The sequence below is a fragment of the Anopheles aquasalis genome, chromosome 3 (genome assembly GCF_943734665.1).
Source record: "Anopheles aquasalis chromosome 3, idAnoAquaMG_Q_19, whole genome shotgun sequence".
Taxonomy (NCBI): Eukaryota; Metazoa; Arthropoda; class Insecta; order Diptera; family Culicidae; genus Anopheles; species Anopheles aquasalis.
Window position 1 is genome coordinate 35854064 of NC_064878.1, and position 22838 is coordinate 35876901.

Consider the following 22838-nt stretch of genomic DNA (forward strand, 5'->3'; position numbering starts at 1 on the left):
TCCGGCCAGCTTGGCCGCTTGGCCAAACAAACAGTTAACCAGCAGCAGCGTGCGTCTGCGTGCCGGCTGGGCTGGGCATGTACCGCAGGCAAGGCCGCATTGTTCGTGTCGCCTGGATCCGGGTGGTGGCGAGTGAAAATTCCGACAAGAATTTGCAACTAGAAGCGTAGAAGCTATCTTCACTGGGGACAAGCAGTTTGCAGCGAATCTTTTTATAGGCACCTTTGAGCGATGGACACACGAAAACGTGACTGTTTTGCGTGATAAGTATATCCGTCTGCATACTCCGGCGCTAGAGAATGGACGCTTCATTAGCTGTTAACCCATGTTTATAAGCAATTGTTGGTTGAGTTGTGTGTTCACATTTTGAATATCATTTTGCCAAGAGAATCACTACTCTCGCCATTAGGCAGAATAGTATAGTTAGAACATGGATGTAAGTTATCCTTATCGTAACTTATCGTTATCCTGCTCATGAATTTATCCATAGCAAACACTTGAAGCTCTTCATATATCTTAATCAGATGAAAAGCGAAAAGAATCCCATTGAATGTGCGATTCGAATAAGCAAACAGCATCGCTACCGAAATCGGGGGAATGCGATTCACACAAAAACGATTGAAATTCTTAATACCCTAATATGGCAGCTCGTAAAGGCAGCACGCGAAGCCAATTAATGGAAGCCGCAACTTGGCGGCTCTGGCAGCAATGACTTCCTGATTAAGCAAACCGTGAGATGCTTCAACGGTGAGTCCCCTGGTGGCCGTTGTGGTTAGCGACCATCCCATAACGCAGCACGCGTGGAACGGTACCACACCATTCGCAGGTGAAAATTCCTTCACGTGATTCGAATTGCCACGTTCTTCACTGACGCCCGCGTTTGCGGTGGGTGTATAGTTGATTTGCTTTTTTTAATTGAAAATCTAATGAATTGATAATTAAATTGGTCACCGCAAAATGGGCAGCGGCGTTAGACGATTGCCCTGGGGGTTCTTGGAAGAACAAGGCAACAATAAACTGGCGGACGATATTTTTACGATCGCACGCACGTAGACACAGCACAGTTTGAATGTCTGCTTACCTTATGATTGCTCAATTCCTTCGTTGTTTGTAGTATTCTCCATCGGACGCAACTACCATTAGTAAGGCGCGTATTATGTGGAATTCTGAAATGGGATAAGATGGGTTTGGAGACATTTGATAAGGTTCATGTTGTAAAGTGCAATATATTCATGATTGAATGATTAAGAAATTATTTCGAGTATATATTATGCTGCGAGGCTACGATAGCAGCTTCCCATTCAGAACTCTTAAAAAGAGGCTTCTCTTGATAGATCTCGATCAATTTTCAAAATGTGCGATGCATGTTCTTAACGGTGATAATTGCCCCCGTGCCTCTTTAGAATACTATTTTTCAATATTCTATATCAATCGTTCTATTTTGGTTACATAAAGACGCATTTTTTGTCAATATTTCGCAACTCATAACTCAACTTCAATTTCAAGTATTCAAAGGATTCGGAGCCAAACTTAAACTGTTTGATTAACATATCCTACGATTAATGAGATAGATTGTATATCTGCGAATTATGCTCAAAAGAAATTGTTGCAAGAAAGAGATATTGCGGATATGTTTTACTGGAATAGAGGAATTGCTCAACAAAATAAAAAGGGGTTTTGGGTTTAATCTACGAGTGCATCCTATTTTCAAAATAATTGACTCATGTTCTGCAGTGACGGAATATGTCAGATGGTCAGCTGCCGGCAAAGATCAAACGTGAAACATGGAGTGTGCTCTTGTTTCGATTGGTGTCGCCCGAATCCACAAGCAGACACACGCGTTTGTGGGGGGCTGCAATGCTTGAAAAGTCAACAGCATGATGTCCTAGTGTTACATTGACCCAAACGCTCGCCCAGAGTATCCGCAGCCTGGCATGGCCCCAGTGGGTAATTGTTTGATTCGAATTTTATTGGTCACTTCACTTAAACTTCGGGCTCCGCTAGGTCACGTGCATTAAAACACCCCTTTCGAGTGGTGCCAGTAGTTTGATCGTTGAACGCTTCTATCATTTTGTTACAGTGTGACCTTATTGCTTATGATTTTGATACTGATGATGATCTATAGTGCCCTTAGCTTGACTCGATGAATGGTCTCGATCATTTGAAAAAAACAACAGCTCCAAAAACTATTTATGATGCGCAAATACACATTCATGGACCATAAAAAATGAAGCAGCAGTTTGAGTCATCGAAATGTCACCATTCATCAGTATCATCCGTTAATACAGTTAACAGTCTAGGAATTTTAGGAGGCTGAGAATATGTTCTGGAACCAGAACAAATCCTGGCAGCAATCTTGTCTTGTCGGCTAGTCAGCATCGTGACACCGCTTTGTGTTTGCTCTGTTTTGCTGTTCAATGGATATTTTTAGATTCCTAGTAATTCCTCTGAGTATCGTTTGCCTTAGTTTCTCAACGATCAGACATGCATCAGGAAAGCAGCATTTTGCTTACGATGAGTTAGCAAATGACTTAAATAATGGTTTAATTTTGTTTTTGCAGAATTGAAGAAATTTAGTATCAGAACAAACACAATAATGCACCAAAATGTGTTGCTGTGCGTTTTCCCAGGTAATTGATGATGAATTCTTGATGATGAAACTCAGTACCTTGGCCAAAGTGGCGCTGTCATGTCTGGTAGAAGCAAAAGTATTGCCTTAGGCCGTGCATCCGATCACAATCGGTGCGGAACGTTGGGCCGTAGTAGTAGATTAAACAAAACCCAAGATCGCTGACGATCAACAACGATCAGATTGTTTGAGTTGGTGAGAATAGGGATCTTTCTAAATTAAATATGTAAAGACAGGCATAACGGATGCTTCCACTGTACTGTCGTGCTACTGGCAGCCGTAGCCCCTACCACGGCAATCTCCTCAGCTTTGAAGACAGATCAACAATTCGTTCGTTTGTTTGCTTCCTCCGAAATGCAAGTTTGGATTGCGTGACCTCAGTAAATGCTATTGACCTGCATTTAACTCTGACGGGTTGGTTTCTCACAGCATCATGCATGGAGATTGACGCGAGGGTCACAAGATAAAGGTCCTTTTGGAGCTCAGCGGTTTCATAATGGAGCACCATTATGCCGAAATGTGCTTATGTCGTTTTGGGTGAAATGAGAAATTACGGTACAAATGAACATGCCACGCTCGGCATAGCTTCATTTGCACTAAATTAATGCTGCGGAAATGACTTCATATGCTGAAACGCTTCTGATGATATCGGAAACGGCAGAATACACCCAATTGCGACGGTCAGCATGTACGCGCTAATGTGCGATAAAGCTGCCTCTACTATTAGTACGCATATTTATGATACGTTGGGTGCTCAACGAGTATCGCTGCAAATACAACTCATTATTTCGTGAAGGCTAAGCGTCTGTTTCAATCCTGTTTCAGTTAGTAATTTTCGCAAGTAATTCTCCGTAACACGTAGTTTTAATAAGGGTTAGTTTAGTTAAAAAGTTATTTTGCAGCACAGATTTTTGTGAATGGTATATAAAGTGTAAAAATAATGACAAATTTTAGTATAATCTGTAGTTAGTAAATTTTGAAATTTAATAATTACAAGATACTATGAGTCAACTGAAGAAGGAGCAACTTTACAAGTGCGAGATATTCTCTTAGTACTTGACAATACTTCAATACAATAAGAACACTGAGGAGCAACAGAAAAGACTATTCTCAGAAAAACTGCATTCAGCCCAGTCCCGAGAACAAGGTTGATGTTACAGATGATAATATAAAGTGCCGATGCAACCAGGAAATCGTAGCTAATAATAAATCACGCAGTGACAGTGGTGTCAGTAAATAAAACGTTCCCAAGCCGCGTTGTGATGATAGATGCGTTGAGTCGCATACATGACCGCACTTCGTGGTGGCCGTGTAAGACGAAGAGCATCAGTTGGATCCGCTTGACACTTTCATTAATGGAAACTATTGGTGAACAGAACAGCGTTGTGGGGTTAATGATTGAAAGGAAAAAAGTATCTCCAATTGAATGTGTTTATGAACAACCGATACGTTCTGCGTGAGTGAGTGAGTTTCATTAAATAATGGTAATACTTTTGGATTGGGAACGCTTGCAGATAATTCCTAAATTCTAGAATAGGAATAATATTTTATGATGTATTATTTCAATCAATCCAATCGAACAACTGTTTGTGGCAGTGATAGATTGATCGATGAGTAACAAAGGATACATAAATATTCAAAAATCTCGTCGCAATCTCTGATTACAAATAGAATATGATGCGTGTAAATGAAGCGTAAAATCTCACTACATTACGTTGTAACAAGTTTCTCTTACAAAAATTCTTCTAGATAAGCTAAACAGAACCATTAATGTAGTCGGATGACAAGACTACACCCCTTGCTGTTCTCAGTGGCTCAGTGTGTAGCTTTTAGTGATTGAAAAACATCGTAAATCTTCTCGAAGGGTCCCAGCATTGCACTTTCAGTATTGTAGCGAAGTGTAGCCAAGTGTGCTGCTAAACACAAAAGGAAAAATGGGAATAGTGATATTTTTTGGTGTTCACTTCCGGTCGGTCTGGGCGGAACTAAAAGTAAAAGCATAGCCGCTCGCCCTTGGTTTTGCTTATCGTCATACTATTGCCCATCCGCTGCACCTAATAAAAGGGCAACCATTAACAGCATCTGTAGCGGGCGTCACTGGCTGGCGCAGGTAAACGATTCGTCGGGTAAACCTCTAGACACTATTGGAGCATAGATTTTAATGTTTAACAGCACAACAGAAGTTTAACGTTACGCTGCAATCTTACTGCATTGCTGCTGGCAATGAAACAACGTACGGTCACATGGTACATGCAGCTTTGACTATGAACAATTTATTGAGAACCATTTGCCGCGTTTAAACTTAATATTGAAACCAGATGGCACCGCATACGATGAGTACATTTTGTGGCGAGGTGAGAAATACAGCAATACAATATCAACTTTTTTACGATTTTGAAAAACGGCAAAGTACTTTTTTCACCGTCGATACTAAACCGTATGAATGTACACGGATAACGAAGTGTGACAATGTAGATTGCAGCAAAGAGTACCACCGTTAAGCGACTTGGCTATTATTTTAATGACAGTTGTTAGTACTTAAACATATTCTTTCGTAACTAATTTTGCTGGCTCGTATGTGTGTGGTTACGATAAAAATTAAGTTCCCTTATGTTACAAAATTTTTATAATGAATCAACTTACTAACAAATGGTATTAAGCTAAATAAAGCATATGTAACGAAATGCGAAATACTATACGACTGATTACGAAACGCATTGAACACCAAAACAGGTGATGGTGAGCCAACTAGAGTAGAAACAAACTTTTCCCATAACCTGTACCACATTTACAAGAATAGACCTGCCGTGAGAGTCCAGGTCAACTCCTAATCCTAACAATCAATGTTCTCTATGCGAGAAAAGCTTCAATCGGCTCACAAACTTTAGATATTACTGGCGCCATCACCTAGCCTGGCCGCTAGGCATCGAACAGAAGGTACTGTGTTGTCGTTCGAAATCCGGGTGTCAGGTTCAGGCTGACCTGTTTAGCTGATGGTCGAAAGATTTATTTTCCTTCTGGACAGGATGCAAGGCAAAGTTATCCTTCATATCTTTGCAGCGCTCCGCAATCGTTAGCAATAAGGAAGAGGAAAAGAAGAACGAAAGTTGTTGGCGTATGCTTCCAGGAATCGTACAACATTAATCGAAGGCTTAACACGGCGCTGTCTTATCTCGGGACGTGTTGAATCTTTGAGCTTGCAGGCGATGTACATAAAATGTGTCGAGTTGGGTGTCCGGTTGAGGTAGAAATGGCCAGACAGGATAGACAAAAAACTGAACTTCCCGTTTCATCATGAAAAGATAACGCGCGGGAACTTTTCTTATTACTTTACCTTTCGTAATCGGGAACAACAAACGATGAATAATTTTGTGGTTTCAAATGGTGGTTTCGCACCAGCGTCTGCATAGGGTCTAACGCTCTGCTTCACCTCAATATCATGCCTCAATTAATCAGGCATAAAATCGCCCGTTGACGAGGGACGGTATGCATTTCACGCCAGCATCTGTGCAATTATCACTCCATCATGAGGGCAAAGAGAAGGAAAGCGAGAGAGAGAGGAGTCGGCGAACACCGCAGGGCACACAAATGCACCTCAAGATGAGCTTGAAGCGCGTGTTTGTAATTGCTGTGCCAACCACCCGAAATCGGACAACCCAGGTGTCGAGCCTTACCGTCTCGCTTAACTATCAATGAACAGCAATGAAGCAACGGAGCACGGAGCGACTCCTTAAAACACATGACCGAGGAGGGAACAATGCGGATCCGGAATGGGGCCGGGATGTGAAGCTTTGTAGCAGATGGCATATAGAAAGGCCCTGGGTTTGCGTGCATTTAAGCATCGGAAAATGCCTTCTCAAAGCAACAACAGCTGATGCAGCTCGGTTTGACGCCGGTTAGAGGACGGTGCACTGACCAAACGGTCCATGAGGCTATCTGGCTGGCTTGAAGTTGGTTAAACAAAAGCTACAGGGATTTTCGGACGAACGCATGCGAGGTGTTGGCGTTGGGTTGAATAGCATGGGATCAGTGAATGCATCAAGTAAGGACGTGGAACACAGTAATGTCTGCACCTGGGCGCTTAGGGTATGACCAGAGGGGTAACATGAGATGTACAGAGCATGATGCGAGAGGGATAGAACGTTTCATAGAACGAACGCTTGTAAATTTCGTGCGTTCATTATTTTGTTTTCAGTCAGTTTTGAATCTCGTGCAATTGCCCAAAAAACATTATGTCTGGCACTGCGCAAAGTTGTCTAAAGAAGATATCAATTTACACCAGCTTCATTCTTTTATAAGGACCAAAGCACCGATTACTATTACTGAAATGTCAATGTAGTTTTATACATTTTTGCGTGCACTTTTGACAAACGAGAGCCATATAAACATTTCAAGTCACTGTGATAATAATTCAGAACGAGATAAATGATGCATTTCGTACCTTGCAGATTAATTAGACGTACTAAATGGTTTAATAATTATTACCTTGTCGCTTCGTAAAACTATTTTGCGTCAACTTCAAATCTATCTCAACAAGGTTTTGCTGAATAAATGCGTGTATTATTTTCATAATACGTTTGTTCGTGTTTTGAATGTAGCATAAAAATCACAATCCTTTTACGAATGAACAAAGCGCCTTTTCAAGCAAAAAACGCCATTCTGGTAGAAAATACCCTCCGGTTCAATTACCGTCTGGCTTGGCATTCAAAATTCATCGCAATCCGGCCATGGTAGTATGGTGATTGCGACAAAATTGAATCGTTTGTCTTCTACCACCATAACGCACCCTCATCGATTGAATGTCCGTTTTGGGCAAGATTCGACTAACAACATGTCCTGTCTGCACTACGCGCCGCCAACAAGGCAAAGGGTGGACCAACATGGTCCTCGGTGTTAGCGTCACTCGGTGTTTGCGTTGCGTACGACGACATGAGAATCGAAAAGGCAGACATCAGGCCAAGGGGTGCAACCATGGCAACCGCCATCCGATCTTTCGTAGGTGGATCTAGCAGTCGGAGGGGTCATCCGGGGAAAATCCACAGTTCCGACCCTCCTATATTCAACCGAGTAATGTACAGAGAATATCGATTTTCCATTCCCTCGTCCAAATCGTTTCGGCCCCGGGGCTTATACGTCGGATGCTAGGGCCCAACGCATTTCAAGGTCGATAGGAAAGTGACATCGGACGACATATACGCCCAGATTTCAGATCTCTTCAGATCAAGGAATGGCGGGGTTTAAACAGTGCCACAACAATTAATATGCTCGATGACTAGCTACACTGACGTGCCGGCTCTACAATCCAATGCAGCATCTACGTCAACCGGCGTGATTACGTGGAGTGCCTGAATTTGTCGATTTCGAATCGTGGCCTTATCGAACACGTTATCAGGTACGCGTAAAGCTTGCGTTGCATACTTTGTTATCAGAGACACACGACAGCAACGCAGCTGCTGTACTGCCAGCAGTACCATTTTGGTAAGGTGCATGGAGCGCCGTTCGTCATTCAGGCAGCCTTGCTAGTCATCAGTTGTTTACCAAAACTTTACCACCGAATTGACCGTGAGTAATTGTAGTACACTCATCAGAATGATTGCAAGGTATCAAGCGTCGGTGGTGCTTGTGGTGACGCTGTTGTCTACGCTGTGCAGTCTGGTAGGTGGTGCCAATATTCTCGTTGTTTATCCGAGCATCAGCAAGACGAATTACATCTTTGGCCAAGCGTTGTTCGAAGAGCTGGCTACACGTGGCCACAATGTAAGCGTTATCGTGATCGTAAGTGAAACTGGAACAAAATCTAAAGTTCTTTCAACTGCATTTCAGGTGACGATTGTAAGTCCGTTCGAGGTGCAGTACGGCCAGGAGAATATACGGCAGGTAAGGATAACCGGGTTATTCAGTCACATCGAAGGTGGGTAAAGCGTATGTTTATCGAATACTGTGCCCAGATGGACCACGACTAACACAACACGCCTATCATTAGATTACGGTCTGAATGTGAACGTGTTCACTAAGCGCGACAAGTCCAGCTTCTATGGCAACACCAACCTGATCTACGGTACGGCAGCTATCGCCGATTACACCTTAGGGCATCCGAAGCTCCAGGAGTTGCTCCAGAACCCAACCGAGACCTTCGACCTGCTCATTCTGGATCAGGTGCTTTGCGACAGTTTGCTCGGGTGAGTGACTACCCTTGTTGCACCTCTTATCAAGCGCCGTTCACTAACTGTACCGTTTCGTTCAGTCTGGCTTATCACTATGGCATACCGGCGATTGTGTATAGCTCATCCGGCCCCGACAAGTACACCAACGAAATGGTGGCCAATCCACATAACTCGGCGTACAATCCGATACCATCGCTCGGGTACTCCGACCGGATGACGCTGGTGCAGCGTGTCTGGAACACGTTCGTCTCGATATGCGAGCAGTTCAACTACAAGTACCTGTACCTACCGTCCCAGGAAGCCGTTTATCAGCGGCATTTTCAGCGCCCAAACCTTCCGCCCTTGCTCGATCTGATCCACAACGTGAGCCTCGTGATGGTCAACAGCCATCCGGTGATCACCTTTGCCCGGCCCATGGTGCCAAACATGCTCGAGATCGGTGGAGCTCACTTGCGAACGTTTGAAGATACTGGCTTCTCCCAGGACGTCATCAATTGGGTGGAAAAGGCACAGAACGGGGTCATTTACTTCAGCGTCGGTACGAACATCCGGTCAGCGGACTTTCCCGATTATTTACGTGAAGCATTTACGCAAGCATTCGCGCGGTTGGACCAAGTGCTCGTCATTTGGAAGTGGGAGAATGCAACGCTCGTGAACCAACCATCGAATGTTATCGTGGGTCCCTGGATGCCACAGCAACAGCTGTTGGCACATCCGAATGTTCGGCTACACATCACTCACGGTGGATCGTTGAGCATGATGGAAACGGTGCACTATGGTAAACCGATCCTTGGACTACCGTTGGCCGGTGATCAGGAGATACTCGTGAATCGGGCAGTGGAAGCCGGATATGGTCTAAAACTGGACTATCAGAATGTAACAGAGGATATGGTGTTTGAACAGATACAACGCATCATGAACGATCGGAGGTAGGTGATCGATGAAACTCGAATCCATTCGGCAATTTTTAATTTGTTGGTTTTTTGTCCAGCTATCGTCTAGCGGCATTGCAAGCGTCTCGACATTTCCGTGAACAGCCTCAGAAACCGATGGAAAAAGTTATGTACTACATTGACTTTGTGCTCAAACGGGACGGAGGCGTTAGCTATCTGCGCAGTGGTGCCCTGTACCTGTCCTTTTGGTCTCGGCATGTAGTTGACGTGGCCATAATGGCAATTCTTATCGTGATGGTCCCCGTAGGTCTTTTTGCCACGCTGATTCAAATCATTCTGCGAAAAACCCATGACCGGAAGGTGCAGAAAACCACATCAACCTCCACGGACAGCAAGCGACCCGAGCCGAAAACAACGAAAGGAAATGCAAAAGTGAAGCGAAACTGAGGTTTTTCTTTGATATTTAATAGGAAAAACGTTCTCTTTGCCTGCTTACCCGTTACATCCCTGTTTTAATAAAGTATATAAGTTATACAAATGGAGAGACTTGTACAACCAACGTTAATTGATAACAGAGCTGGTGCTTAATGATGGTGTTCAGGACTCTTTGACGAAGCAGAAACCCTTGGCCGCTGCTGCCACGTTAAGGCTTATGTGCCGGTCCCAATGGTGTTCAGTGTTTCGGAGAAAATTGGCCAACATCATCATCAACCCTGGGTGATGGCGAGGACACAATCATTGCTTTTATCCTCCCAAATTTACTGTGCCGCGGCACAACATGCTCGCATTTTGCTGCCAACGCAAACATTTCCATTCGCAACTCATGCAACAAACGGCTACACATCCGGTCGCGTTCCGGGTGTCGACGCAATGCAGGAACGGGCGAGTGGCTCTTTCCGATCCGATAGTCGAAACCTAGGGATTCATGACGGTAAGCGGCTTAGCACAGGGGCCAAGTTTGGCCAATTTTTCCATCGTCGACTCTACCGTGATGATGATGTTGATGTGTTGGCGGTGTACAGGACGCGCTGAGTTTTGACCCAAGGCTGAACGAACGTGACGAACAACGACGCGAGTGACAGAAGTTGGCAACATTACCCAGACGGCACACGATAGACCGCCATTTGAAAATTTCATCCTGGATGTTGCCAACCCTGCATCCGGCACTACAGTTTCGCACAACAATGCGCGTGTGTTTGAATGGCAATGCAGGATTTTTGTTCACCTCTGCTCTCCACAGTCTCCAATGCCGCTTCCACTTCCACCGAAAATGCAAATCAAGCTCTTGGTTTGATGTGGTTTAAGGCCAGCTGGATGACAGGGCATGAGGGCATCTATTTGGTTCACTTTGCTTCAATTAGAAGCACGCAGGATGAGACTTAGTCGCCCGTGGTGTTGTGAGCACGCCACCAACCGTGCCAACCGGATGGGTCACGGAGCTGAAGAAAAAGTAAATATTTAGCGACTCGCTCCAGACCTGCCATTCGTCTATCGTACGATGGTTGCAAGGTCTCCAACAGAGACCTGCGGTTCCCAACCAATCAATGCACTCCAAATGTCGATCTTATTGTTGGTCCGCTGCGTGAGTGAAGCGAATGTTGATTCAATATCCTCCCGCTGGGTTAAAATAATGAAGCGTTTCTAATGCAGTGCGTATTCATTCATCCTGTCCTATCTATGTTGATGTGGTCCGTCCTGGGGGCTTTTGTTGTGCCAACAAGCTACCAGCCATCGCTTTGCAGCAAGCAAGTGCAGCTCGATTAGTGTGGTGGTTTTGTGGTACGGATAAACTCAACGAGCAAGATTTACACTAATAACAAAAAGTGGAACTGGGTTGTGTAAAACCAAAGAACACAACAATGTTTCAAAAGTACACATAGCATAAGAGAGATTTGATTTTGGAAAAGTCTTGTTATATGAATAGACAAACGGTAATGAGGCCTTTAGGTTGTGTAGTAGGCCTTTAGGTTGTAGGTTGGTTGAGACAAGTTGTGTAAAAAGTTCTGTGTCCTGTGTCGAAATATTGTAGAGTAGTTTGAGTTACATATCAAGGCTTGTCAACTAATTTGCTGAATATAGTCTCAAATTAATCATGACCATCCTTATATAGCATTAAAAAGATTATCGTATAATTGAAAAGTTGATCAAATCGAAATAAATACAGAGTGCGCCGTTAAACGTTTAGTGTAAACTGCTTATGACGGCGCTGGACTTTTTTTCTGTAGGTCTATTTGAAAAGTAAGGCTTATGCCAACAAACCGAAGTCTATGAAACAACTTAAAGTAAATATTAGAGCTGAAATTGCAAAAATAACTCCCTAAATGTTGTCAAATACAATGCAAAAGGCCCGAAAAAGGGCCGCAGTGTTTGCTGTATCAAAAGCCTGCATCAAGATGAGATCTAGTGAACGGAACTGAAACACATTTCCCTACTGGAAGTAGAAGGAGTAGAAGTAAATGAAGTAGGAAAATTGGGGAAAGGGACCACATCCATCATCAACACTGGTCATGTAGCGTTCCTAACGAGATCATTGCATGAAGGTTACAAGAGACAAATATAGAAATCTAGGAATTCATACGATGACAGCGGTGATACGATGATCGTCTCTGTTTGAAATTCAACAATATGTGTACCTTCGGTATCGATAACCTGCACCGGAAGTACGAGCAAATGTCAAATTCATCCATCGCCGGTTATCTGGCTATAGTATATCCAGATGCCCCCGTGATGCTGTGGAGGAAGCTGTCATACGTTCGTGGCGATTGATCTCTTCCTGTCAATGGGAAGTGACGAAATCGAACCGCAAAGAGGCAACTGGCTGCGCGCAACGACGGTCGATTATTGCCGCGGTACATATTTCTTGCTGTTTTAAAGATGTTTACTCCGAAGGATAGCAAATGGCGCAATAAGAGAACTTACACAAACACCACCTACTTCTTCTGTCGGCAAGCAGCATCGACGATCGCGGACGCAAAACGTTAGGCCGCGCTTCTTCGTTTGATGCTTACTTGTGCTCAATTTTAAACCCCGGAATCCCGGAAGGAGAGAAGGTGGGCGAGAAGTAAAGCCACCGCACAAATAATCAAACAAACGCTGCACATTCATTTCCAAAATAAACTTCCAGCGGCCGCTTGCGTTGCGTTAGTGCGCGGTTCGTAGTGCAATTCCCGGGCACGTTCCTCTTCTGGACTCGACAGCTGACTTATCGCACATAGTTATGATTCTCGTGTGTATTCGATGGGAAAGTAAAGAGCGTACCGTCATATGTGTGGTCGGAAACACGAGGAGGTTTAGAACCAATTTAGACACTAGTTTACAACTGAACCGAACTGACGAAAATCTTTTTTAAACATACTGATGCAAGGGGTGGTTGGGTTTGCTAATCAACGAAATGCTAGAGGGAAGCGAAAATTGAAATTAATGTGAAGCCAATCGCTGGTACCGTCATCCGTTTGCTGGATATTAAAATGCCTGACCACGGCTCTGCAAAAGCACTGGCACAAGGGGGAGACACTACCACCGTACCAGTAACCCGCTGCTGCAGACGTGAGATGCAGACGATAAGGAATGCAGCAGCATCGATGGCAACGGAGGACGACTCAGCTCATGGCAGGGTTAGTGGTTAAGGCGATAAATCGAACCATCATGCGGGTCGATCGATCTTCACTGCGAACGGATCGTTTGTGCGTGCGATCACCAGAAAGTGCGGCTGTGAATGAGCGGACCGATAAATTGGACCTGATGCTTCGTTTACGTCTCCTAACTCGATGAATGTACGAACGGTTTCGGTGTGTGGTTTGGGAAATGGAAATATCTTAATCAACTGCACAAGATTGTAAATGAATAGTTCAAATAATGATTTACTTATCTTACAATTTTGTACAGCAAATATTCCAGTTGCCTAAACAAACGTTTAACGTTAGTAAGACTTATTTTAGGTAATTATATTTGCCAAAAGTTTATGAAAAAAAAATACTGACAAGGACGACATATAGTCGTTATTATTCGGTTAATTTAAAGTATCCAAATGAGAATAAATTTAGCTCATGAGTTTAACAAATCAACTACCGGAAAATGGCATCGAAAGGTGTCGATTCATTCGCCGGATGATTTGAAGTTAAATATTCGGTTTCGTTTGAAGACAGACCATGACTGTTGCTCCAGCGTGCTGGTACCTCGATTCTAGGACACAGAACATAGAATGCACCGAGCGTCCGAAACATCCTGACCGCTGTGATGATTAGCCCCCGGGGCTGCACGATCCCAACCCCAGTTCCTGCTACTCGAGCGGCAGGTAAAGCGACAAGGGTCTCGAGGTGAACCGAACAAAAAAAAAAAAGAAACCCTTCAGCTCAAACCATTGACAACCGATATGATTATGAAGGAGCTGGAGGTCGTTATTTACCTTGCTTTTCTACCTGTTTGCACCCGTCCATATTGTAGCGCACCGGTATTCCGTATTTGAGGTGGAAAAAAGGGATCGAAATATGGAAGCGCCATTTGTATAGGATATGCTTACTGGTTGATCCTTTTTTTGGGATAAAATCCAGGTTTTTATGTTTTGTTTTTATGCTTTCCAAGGAATGATGTTTGCTGCTGAGCCGCTAACCCGTGTGTCCTTGTTTTCTCAATCCTACTTAAGGGTGTGGTATGTGAGTTAGAGAGAGGACGATGGATAAGTCTTTAAAAATGATACTTTTTTTTAAATAAAAACTCTCACTACAAGTATTCCCATTGCAAAAGGGTTTAACATATATAACGACGGACGAGCCGTATGTTTTAGTTTTAATTTTATACAAATGTAAGTAAATAATGTTTATTAATTAAAAAAAATTAAAAAAATATACGAATAAACCAAATGAAATTTACGAAACCACATCACGAGATGTATATATACGACCTATTGAAATATCACTTATTTTTCCAACAAATTAAAGACGTAGTGCAGTTGTTTGGCGTAATAAAGATACACTCCTGCTTTCATCGCAAATTGAAAGCATCAATGATAATTCTCCAACTTGTTCGTTTCGGCCATAGCTCGAGCAATTTAAGGGATGCAGCCTCTAGATGCGCACCAAAAAGTGTAATAAAATCGACATAATATATCAAATTACCACCTCTGGTTTTTTTCGCCAGAAGAGACCCAAACCATTTGCAATATTCGATCAGGAGTGCGATAGAGATCGGAGACAATCGAAATGGGAACAGGGAAGCGGTATGGACAAATGCATCGACCATGCTATCCGCTCCGCCGGAGGACGATCACGGTGACGATGAGTGTGTGCTAGATAAATGTGAAGGACCTTTTCCCATTTATTGTTCGATTTCACTCAGCATCCAGTCTAGCAGCGGTCTGCGAGGTGAAGTATCAGTTTTCTGCCCCGCCTCGATTCGGACGAGGCCAACGGAAAGAGCTACGATTTATGACACTGCAGTGGAAAATTAACAGGAGCTAATTCCAGCGTGTGCTAATTTATGAGTACTTGCTGGCATGAGTTAACATCTGGCCACTGTGTCAGCCCCCGGTGTCTGGGATTCTGCACAGAAGCATCTCCTGCTGCGGAACATTGCATTCCAGGAACGATGCACATATGATCGACTAAGTCATACTGTTCTACTTGCCACAACGTTCTACGTTTGGTTTAACGATTCGAGACAGTTATTTTGAAAAGGAACGGTTAAAATAGTGACTTTGCCATGGCTTGAGCAGCCACAGCAAGACAAATGCTTCATCCAGTGTGCAACATAACAATAAGCTGGGTGGATTCAATGAAATCCATCGGTTTCTAATGTGGTCCTGTAAACCAGAAACATAAACAACACACTATGAGCATAGCTGGCAGCTATAAAATGGTCTCTTCTGGAGTGAGTTCGGCATAAATGCATCGCGCTCCTTGGCGACCATAACTCTACCGGTCAGTTCCGGTCTACCGTTTCCACCGTTTATTGCACCGTCACAGGAGCATGCAAAGGGTAAAACCGGAAATCGAATCAGTCATGTTGGGGCGCTTGTTTGGGCTTATGGTAAAATTCATAGAGGAACTATTATGTTCAATGCTTAGTCCGGCTAAGAACGGCAATGATCAATGAGTAAGACCGTATATAACAGAACAGTTATTTCAAGTGTCAACCGTTAAACATTGGTTGTGTTGCGCAATGAAGGAGGAAGATTTAGAGGTTGATCTAGACGTTGATTGCGTGCGAGATGATGATCAACAAGATTTATTTGAATGTTTAACAGCGCCAGCATAAGCATAGCATATCTTCATTCTGACTCCCATATCCACATTCTGCAGTGGTTGGATTTCGAAAACCTCGAGGGCGAGCTTCTGAAGTCGCGGGGATTGCCTGATGATCGTTCGATGATCACTTCACACGTCGAAGGTGAAGATTGTATGTAGGTCAGAGCGAAGTGATTCCAGCACCGCGGGTGATCTATGAAGATTTTCCGCCGTTTGGTGTGGGATCGAGTTAAGGGGTTGCAACGGCTACGGGGGTTGCCCTTTCTCCTTCGGACTCTGGACACATCTGCCGTTGGCATCCAGCTGTGAAGATGCTTGTTGGTGTTACTGTTGTTTTGCTGCATCACGTTGCCGGAAGAACTGATCACCATAGCGCATCTACTTAATTTATTTTTATATACAGCTCTTTGTGTGTGCTCTTTAGATAGGTTTTGCTGTAGAATGTTAAGTAAAAATATTTGGGCTCACATCAAAATATAGAGCACCAAATTGGGTGTGATTCACAAGACTATCTCATCGGTTCTCTTACTGGAATATTATCAACTGATCACTTTTGTGAGTTGATAAAATGAGAGATGATATGTTTTTGGTGTAAAAGCATAAAAGATTACAATGTGCCATTCTTCTTTGTAATTGCATTCGCAGAAAAATCAGTCAAATCTGATACAGCGAGTTAAATGGCAATTATTAGTGTAGTTTCAGTGTTGCTCTCCAAGGGTATTAACGGTAAAGGAAGTTTTCGTAACAATACTGGATATGTCTATAAGTATGTTCAGCAGATTTTATACAATGCAATGATAACTCTGTTTGAAAATCATAGTCTCTATATTGATAGTTTGAAAATATCACAACACAGTTTTTTAATAGCTGTTGAATTGAAATGACTTCAGCTGACTAGTACTTGATCAGCATAAACACAATCCGTTCCAGCATCCGTGAAACAAACGTGCATAGTTTTAATGGTTGTTTTTCATTGAGTTGAGGAAGCAATAAAAATGAAAACAAATGATACTTTTTCACCCCACGAGCACGTGCACGGTAGCAAATACAGTTACAGAGCATTATTGGTGGCAACAAACCCTGCGACCCGTTTAAGCTACATGTTCTCCATGCGTGCGTGCGTGAATGCGCATTCTTGTGACAAGCGTGAGCATAACGAAAATGCCTCACAAGAAAGTCAACATACATCAGATCACATCCTTTGCTGATTAGTGCTTGGTCAAGACCACTCTTGGACAGACTTTCTTACTGCTAATGGATGGTGGTTCCGATTCTCACGCCAGATGTGATAATTATATACTAAAGCATAAGACCGGAGATTCAAATAGAACTTATTAATGTTTGCTAGTCGATTGGTTCATGTAATTGAATAGAACCACATTACTGTAAACTCAATGTTGAAGGAACTCAAGATGTATGGAAAATTTCAAACGAATGAGTTGACACCAGCAAAAGGATCTCGATAATTATCTCGGACCCACAGTTGGGCCTTTTTGGGCAACATAACTGGCGACAACCTCTGCTATTGCTACGAATGACACGTGCTGTTGCCCGATAATTAATCGAGTCGAACAAGCACAGCTATGTGGGTAACGAGACGTAGCAGCGGTTGTAAAGCGACTGTTGGGTTATGATGTGTTTTATCGTTTATTTGGGGTCCGGACAGCTGCAAATGCTCTTTGCATTTTGTTGGTAAGGTATTTGAAATTCATATTGTGTACTGTTGAGGTATCATGAAACATAAAAATGGAATAACAGCCAGTTTATCTTTTGTAATATTTCTAATCATTTTCGATAACTATAAGCCTAACCATATGGCTCTCATTTTCATATAAGGCCCTAGCAAAACTATTTGACTGAAAATATTGTTCATTCATTATGATTGAAAAGAGATTTCCTTTGAATTTTGATACAAGTGTTCTTTGACAAATCATTCCGATGCAACAGTCTACTAATCAAAGAATACATTGAGCTCGTTTCGGCTACTTTTACATACCTGTATATAAGCCGATCGATAAATTCCTCCAAACACCTCTGGGCTGGGTTTTCGTTGTTCCGTTTTCGTTACTGGCCGGAGCTTATCGGCCCAAAGGATGTTGACTGCTTTCCACTATTTCATTTTACATTCACCATACACTCGCGTGCTACTTTGGAAACAAAATCTTTTTTCTCACCGATGCTTGGTAGCCGAACATGGAGGATCCTCGAAACGGGCTTTTCGAGGCGTGTGGCTCCTTCGGTAGCCCCAGCGGCAGGTTGGACAAAACTGTGTCAATTTATTGCTCGCCCGGGAACCAGGTTGGTAGATTTTTCCATTTTTCCGTAAGGCCACACGCTTAGAACACAGAAGACCGAAACCGCTTAGAAATGCGGATTCAACAAACTAGCCGGCAATCGAACAGAAACTATAAGGGACTAAACTTTGAAGCGCCACAAACTGCACCACACTTCGGCAACGCTAAAACGGTAAGGACATTTTTGTTTACAATTTTCTGCACCAAAAATCTAGCAACACCGAAAGTGTACGCGCTTCCCGTGCGGCGCTCGGAACCGTGCGAAGAAACCGAAACGAAGGTTTACTACGATTGCGAGGGACGCATGCGCGTGACGAACGGAAAATGCTGGGAAATGATTAGCCCAGAGAGGGAAAATGAGAGAAAGGGGGTTGACAATTTTCTATCTTAAGGACGCGGCACACAGGATCCGATACATTTTTCGTGGAATATTCGAATTTTTCCATTCAATTTGACGGAAGCTTGGTAGTTTGTCAAATTGTATGGACAACAAGTAGAAAGAAATGCTATTTTGTTAGTTAAATATTAATTTCTCTCATTTTCAGGTGGCGTTCACTAGTTTGCTTTCCCGTTACAACGGTGCTATTGTATTCCTCTTTCGAGATGAGGGACAGGGAGGGCTCAGTGTCAAAGTTCATCCACCGCTAAAACACAAAGCAAAGGTGCACAATGTACTTCTTTTCTATTGCTTCTCCCAGTGTGCCACCTGAAACAAAGCACGCGAAACGTAAGCACGTGCTTTCTTGTAAGTTCACAAGGGTTGTTCACAAAACATGATTGCCGCCTAGAGAGCGCTAGCGTGGACAAAAGCGACAAAAGCGTCCGTCAATCCCCAATAAAGCCTGTTTCAGGTAACATCTGGCCATGTATAACAGCTTATATCTTGACTAAAAAAAATGGTATAAACGAGAAAAATGATTCATGTTGTAGGCTTTTTATTGCCTTCAAGGTGAGATATTGATGCAAATTATTCGTTAAGGTAGGAATACACGAAGCGTAAACTCTCGTATAAACTCAGAGTGTAATGCCAAAAAGATTATACTTATGTCGAAAATATTATAGGCCCGTGGAGTGTAAAACCGAGCGTAAAAGAAAGCGTAAGCACAGCACCAACATGAAGCGTAGCGTTATGATGAATTGAATGTTCTACAATCGCTAATATACAGTAAAAACATCTTAAAATATAAAAGAAGATGTTCAGAAATCAACTTATTTCGTCGATTCATATTTTTTGTGGCCAAAAACACATGTAATTGAATGTAATAGCATAGTGTAATTGCAGGTGCACGAATGTAATTACAGTTGACGTTTCGGTATAAACTTTTATGCGATTATGCCTGCCACACGAAGCGTAAACTTTTTGGCATTACATTCTGAGTTTATACGAGAGTTTACGCTTCATGTATCGCCGGCTTTAGCTTTTTGTCAAAATGCAGTTTTACGAGTTATTCATCGTCCATCTGCATGGTTTGAATCCGGTTAACACTATACAGTGGTAGACATTCGTTTAGCCGAACTACGTTTTTTCTAACTTTTTCTCAAACTAGCCATCCGTTTTCCATTTTTATTAATATGAACGATATATTTTACCGTTCTTTAACACATGTATTAACAAAACACGAGAATTATTATTTTTTCAAAAGTTTGTTTGAAACAATGTGCAAGTTGGTATTTTTTATTATTGCCTGCATTTCTAACAAATCCAAAACTATAATTTGCCATAGGTTCCGATAAGATTTATTGGGCTTACTATCAATTTTTAGTCTTAGAGTCCTCCATGACTCGAAATATTTGGAATTTACCGATCTTTCGCAAAAACCAATACAATTAACAAACACAAAAGATTTTTTATGTCATTGCAGTAATAAATTCATGCCAAACTTTTGGAACAAGGGACGTTTTTGTCTTCAAACCATGCATTCAATTGTTGGCGAAATGATGAGCAAGTCACATACAACATTCAACCCGTTAATATCGAGATTTAGCATGGAACATACGGTGTGGTATGGTGCGTCCCTTATGGCTGAAATCATACCAATAACGGTTTTGTCCATCCAAATCGTCCAAAGGATACTTATTTGGTTTGAAAAATACTACATTTTGCCTTTATTTAACTAAATTCATGGTAAAACAGCCGGTTGTCCTTCTGGGTATCAATAAACTATGACTTTGCTGCGAATTTTCAATCATTTTCATTATTTTCTGTGGCACATATTGTATAAAATGAGTCCAATAGCAGATTGTTGGTTATTTCATTTAAATCCCGATTTTTTAACCGTTAGGACACTATTTTGTTCATAGTTAATGGAGGTATAACATCACCATTTGATATTTTTCAAAAGAAATAATAAATTATTTTCTCTTATCTGTGAATATTTGAACCAATGGAATGGTAGAGTAGCAGTAAACCATACAGAATTTGATTATTTGCCGGTTTACTTCCGTAAGTCACTTAGCTCTAACCCATTTTTTAAAAGAAATATTTAAAAATCAGGGTGTGATCAAAATGAGTATTTCAAAAGCTTAAAATAATCTAGATTAGCTCTACTATTGAGCTTTAAACACAAAAATTGTATTCGTATTTTGGCAATAGATAGCTTTGGAGTCGTCTATCTCCATCGTTATAAATCACATTATGTGTGTCTTTTAATCAAAACAAAACAGAATTTGGAGCAGTGGCCAAAAAGTTATAGCTGTTCAAAGATGAGTCAAAATAGTGACGAAATTCGCTACATTTTGATTTTTTTCTAAAAAAAAGGGAAAAATGCCACGCAAGCCACCAACTAAATTTGTGAAGTTTACGGGGACGTTGCTGAATCAGTTCGTGTAGCATAGCGATGGTTCGCTCGCTTCCGTTCTGAAAATTTTGATGTGAAAGATGCGCCTCGCTCTGGTCGACCTATCGTTCCTAAAGTCGATGAAATTATTGAAAGGATAGACCAGGATCGTCACATAAGCAGCCATTACATCGCTAAGGAACTAAACATTCACTATAAAACCGTTTTGAGCCATTTAAAAAAGGGTGGGTTCAAAAAAAAGCACGATTTTTGGATACCGCATGAATTGTCTGTGAAAAATTTAATTCACCGAATTAACATCTCCGATTCTTTGCTGAAACGGAATGAAATCGAACCGTTTCTGAAGCGAATGGTTACAGGACATGAAAAGTGGATCAAATACGACAATAACGCGCGAAAAAGAACATGGTGCAAGAATGCAGAAGCTACACAAACAGTCCCAAAGCCAGGATTGACGCCGCGGAAGGTTATGCCGTGCGTTTGGTGGGATTGGAGGGGAATCATTCATTATCAGCTACTCCAGCCTGGTCAAACTGTTAATTCTAGACTTTATTGTGACCAATTGATGAGATTGAAGCAAGCAATCGAAGAAAAACGGCCAGAATTGGTCAACAGAAAGGCCATCGTCTTCCACCATGACAATGCTAGACAACACACATCTTTGATGACTCGGAAAAAACTGGGAGTGCTTGGCCGGGAAGTTTTGATGCATCCTCCATATAGCCCAGACCTTGCACCATCGGATTACCACTTGTTTGGTTCTATGCAAAACTCCCTTAGTGGAGTACCGCTACCTTCAAGAGAAGCATGTGAAAACATCGTGTCACAGTTTTTTAACGATAAACCACGGAGTTTTTACACTAAAGGAATTATGTCTTTAGCCGAAAAATGGCAAAAGGTGGTTAACCAAAATGGATAATATTTGGTTGAATAAAGTTGCTCAAAACTAAAAATATATCCCTTTGAAGTTTTACTCAAAATACGAAAAGACTTATTACCCAACCTAATATTTTACGTGTGTACTTACGAATGTCTACCACTGTATGCACCGCTTCCTTGCACGGATTTGGATATTCAAGCGTTGATCTACGTTCTGAAGCTTTTACCCGAAAATATTGGCCAAACTGTGTTGTCATCGTCGACATGAGTTGAATAACAAGTCTGTGAAATAAATTTTGATATGATTTGATATAACTTCACTAATAAGACTAACAGAAGTGTATAAATGGTGTTTTGAAGCGCTGATTGTGTATAATAACGAAACCATAGCCTTATTAGCCACAAACACTCTGTTTTTCGAGTAATAAACACATTTCTTTGACGAAGAATCTGTGCCTTTCCAATCAACTACGGAGAAGAACTTGTTGCTCCTTAAATTATATTCAAATCTGCTTTAACATAACTTTCTCTTCAAATAATGCCCCAAGACGTTGCATCCGCTTCAACAGCGGAAATCTCTTTCAAGCACCATTGACGATCTCGACTTCTTTTCCAAAAATTGATTTACCCATTGCGCAATTCACAATTGCATAACATATCCGAAGCTATACTTTTGTGGAAATCCAACAATTTTTACGCAGCTTCATAGTTAATACTGATAATGTGATAGTGAAAGGATACTTTTTTATCTTTCATGCTGCATGATAGATGATCATCCGCAAGAAACGCATTGAAATGTGATATAAGAAGAGTCGAAGTAGAGCTGTTTACTAACTACAAAATATTATTAACATTTTTGTTTTGGAATATCTTACCTCCACAATTTTCAAATTGAAAAAAATATTTGAAAGTAAAGACATTAGATCATCGGGTATGTGA

General features: G+C 42.0%; 2 protein-coding genes across 2 annotated transcripts in view; one reads left to right on the forward strand and one right to left on the reverse strand.

Moving 5' to 3' along the window:
• LOC126579059 (uncharacterized) overlaps positions 1-18367 on the reverse strand; it is a 64802-nt gene extending 46435 nt beyond the window's left edge. Inside the window, exons 1-2 of the mRNA XM_050242299.1 lie at positions 17925-18367; positions 1082-1166 (exon numbers count right to left, since the gene is read on the reverse strand). The gene's annotated coding sequence lies outside the window, so the exon portion shown is untranslated. The remainder of the gene's footprint in view (positions 1-1081; positions 1167-17924) is intronic.
• LOC126579064 (UDP-glycosyltransferase UGT5-like) lies at positions 8093-10228 on the forward strand. The gene is made up of 5 exons (XM_050242319.1): positions 8093-8386; positions 8453-8540; positions 8613-8808; positions 8874-9722; positions 9785-10228. Exons 1-5 carry the CDS (start codon positions 8219-8221, stop codon positions 10131-10133), a joined length of 1650 nt encoding a protein of 549 aa, XP_050098276.1. The 5' UTR covers positions 8093-8218; the 3' UTR covers positions 10134-10228.
• Positions 18368-22838: the final 4471 nt, after the last annotated feature.

What these genes read in the sequence shown, in the direction of transcription:
- LOC126579064 (XM_050242319.1), top strand. Translation starts at nt 8,219, where the DNA reads ATGATTGCAAGGTATCAAGCGTCGGTGGTGCTTGTGGTGACGCTGTTG. An exon ending in GTTATTCAGTCACATCGAAG is followed by an intron (nt 8,541 to 8,612) that starts GTGGGTAAAGCG and finishes GCCTATCATTAG; the next exon opens with ATTACGGTCTGAATGTGAAC. An exon ending in CTTTGCGACAGTTTGCTCGG is followed by an intron (nt 8,809 to 8,873) that starts GTGAGTGACTAC and finishes CGTTTCGTTCAG; the next exon opens with TCTGGCTTATCACTATGGCA.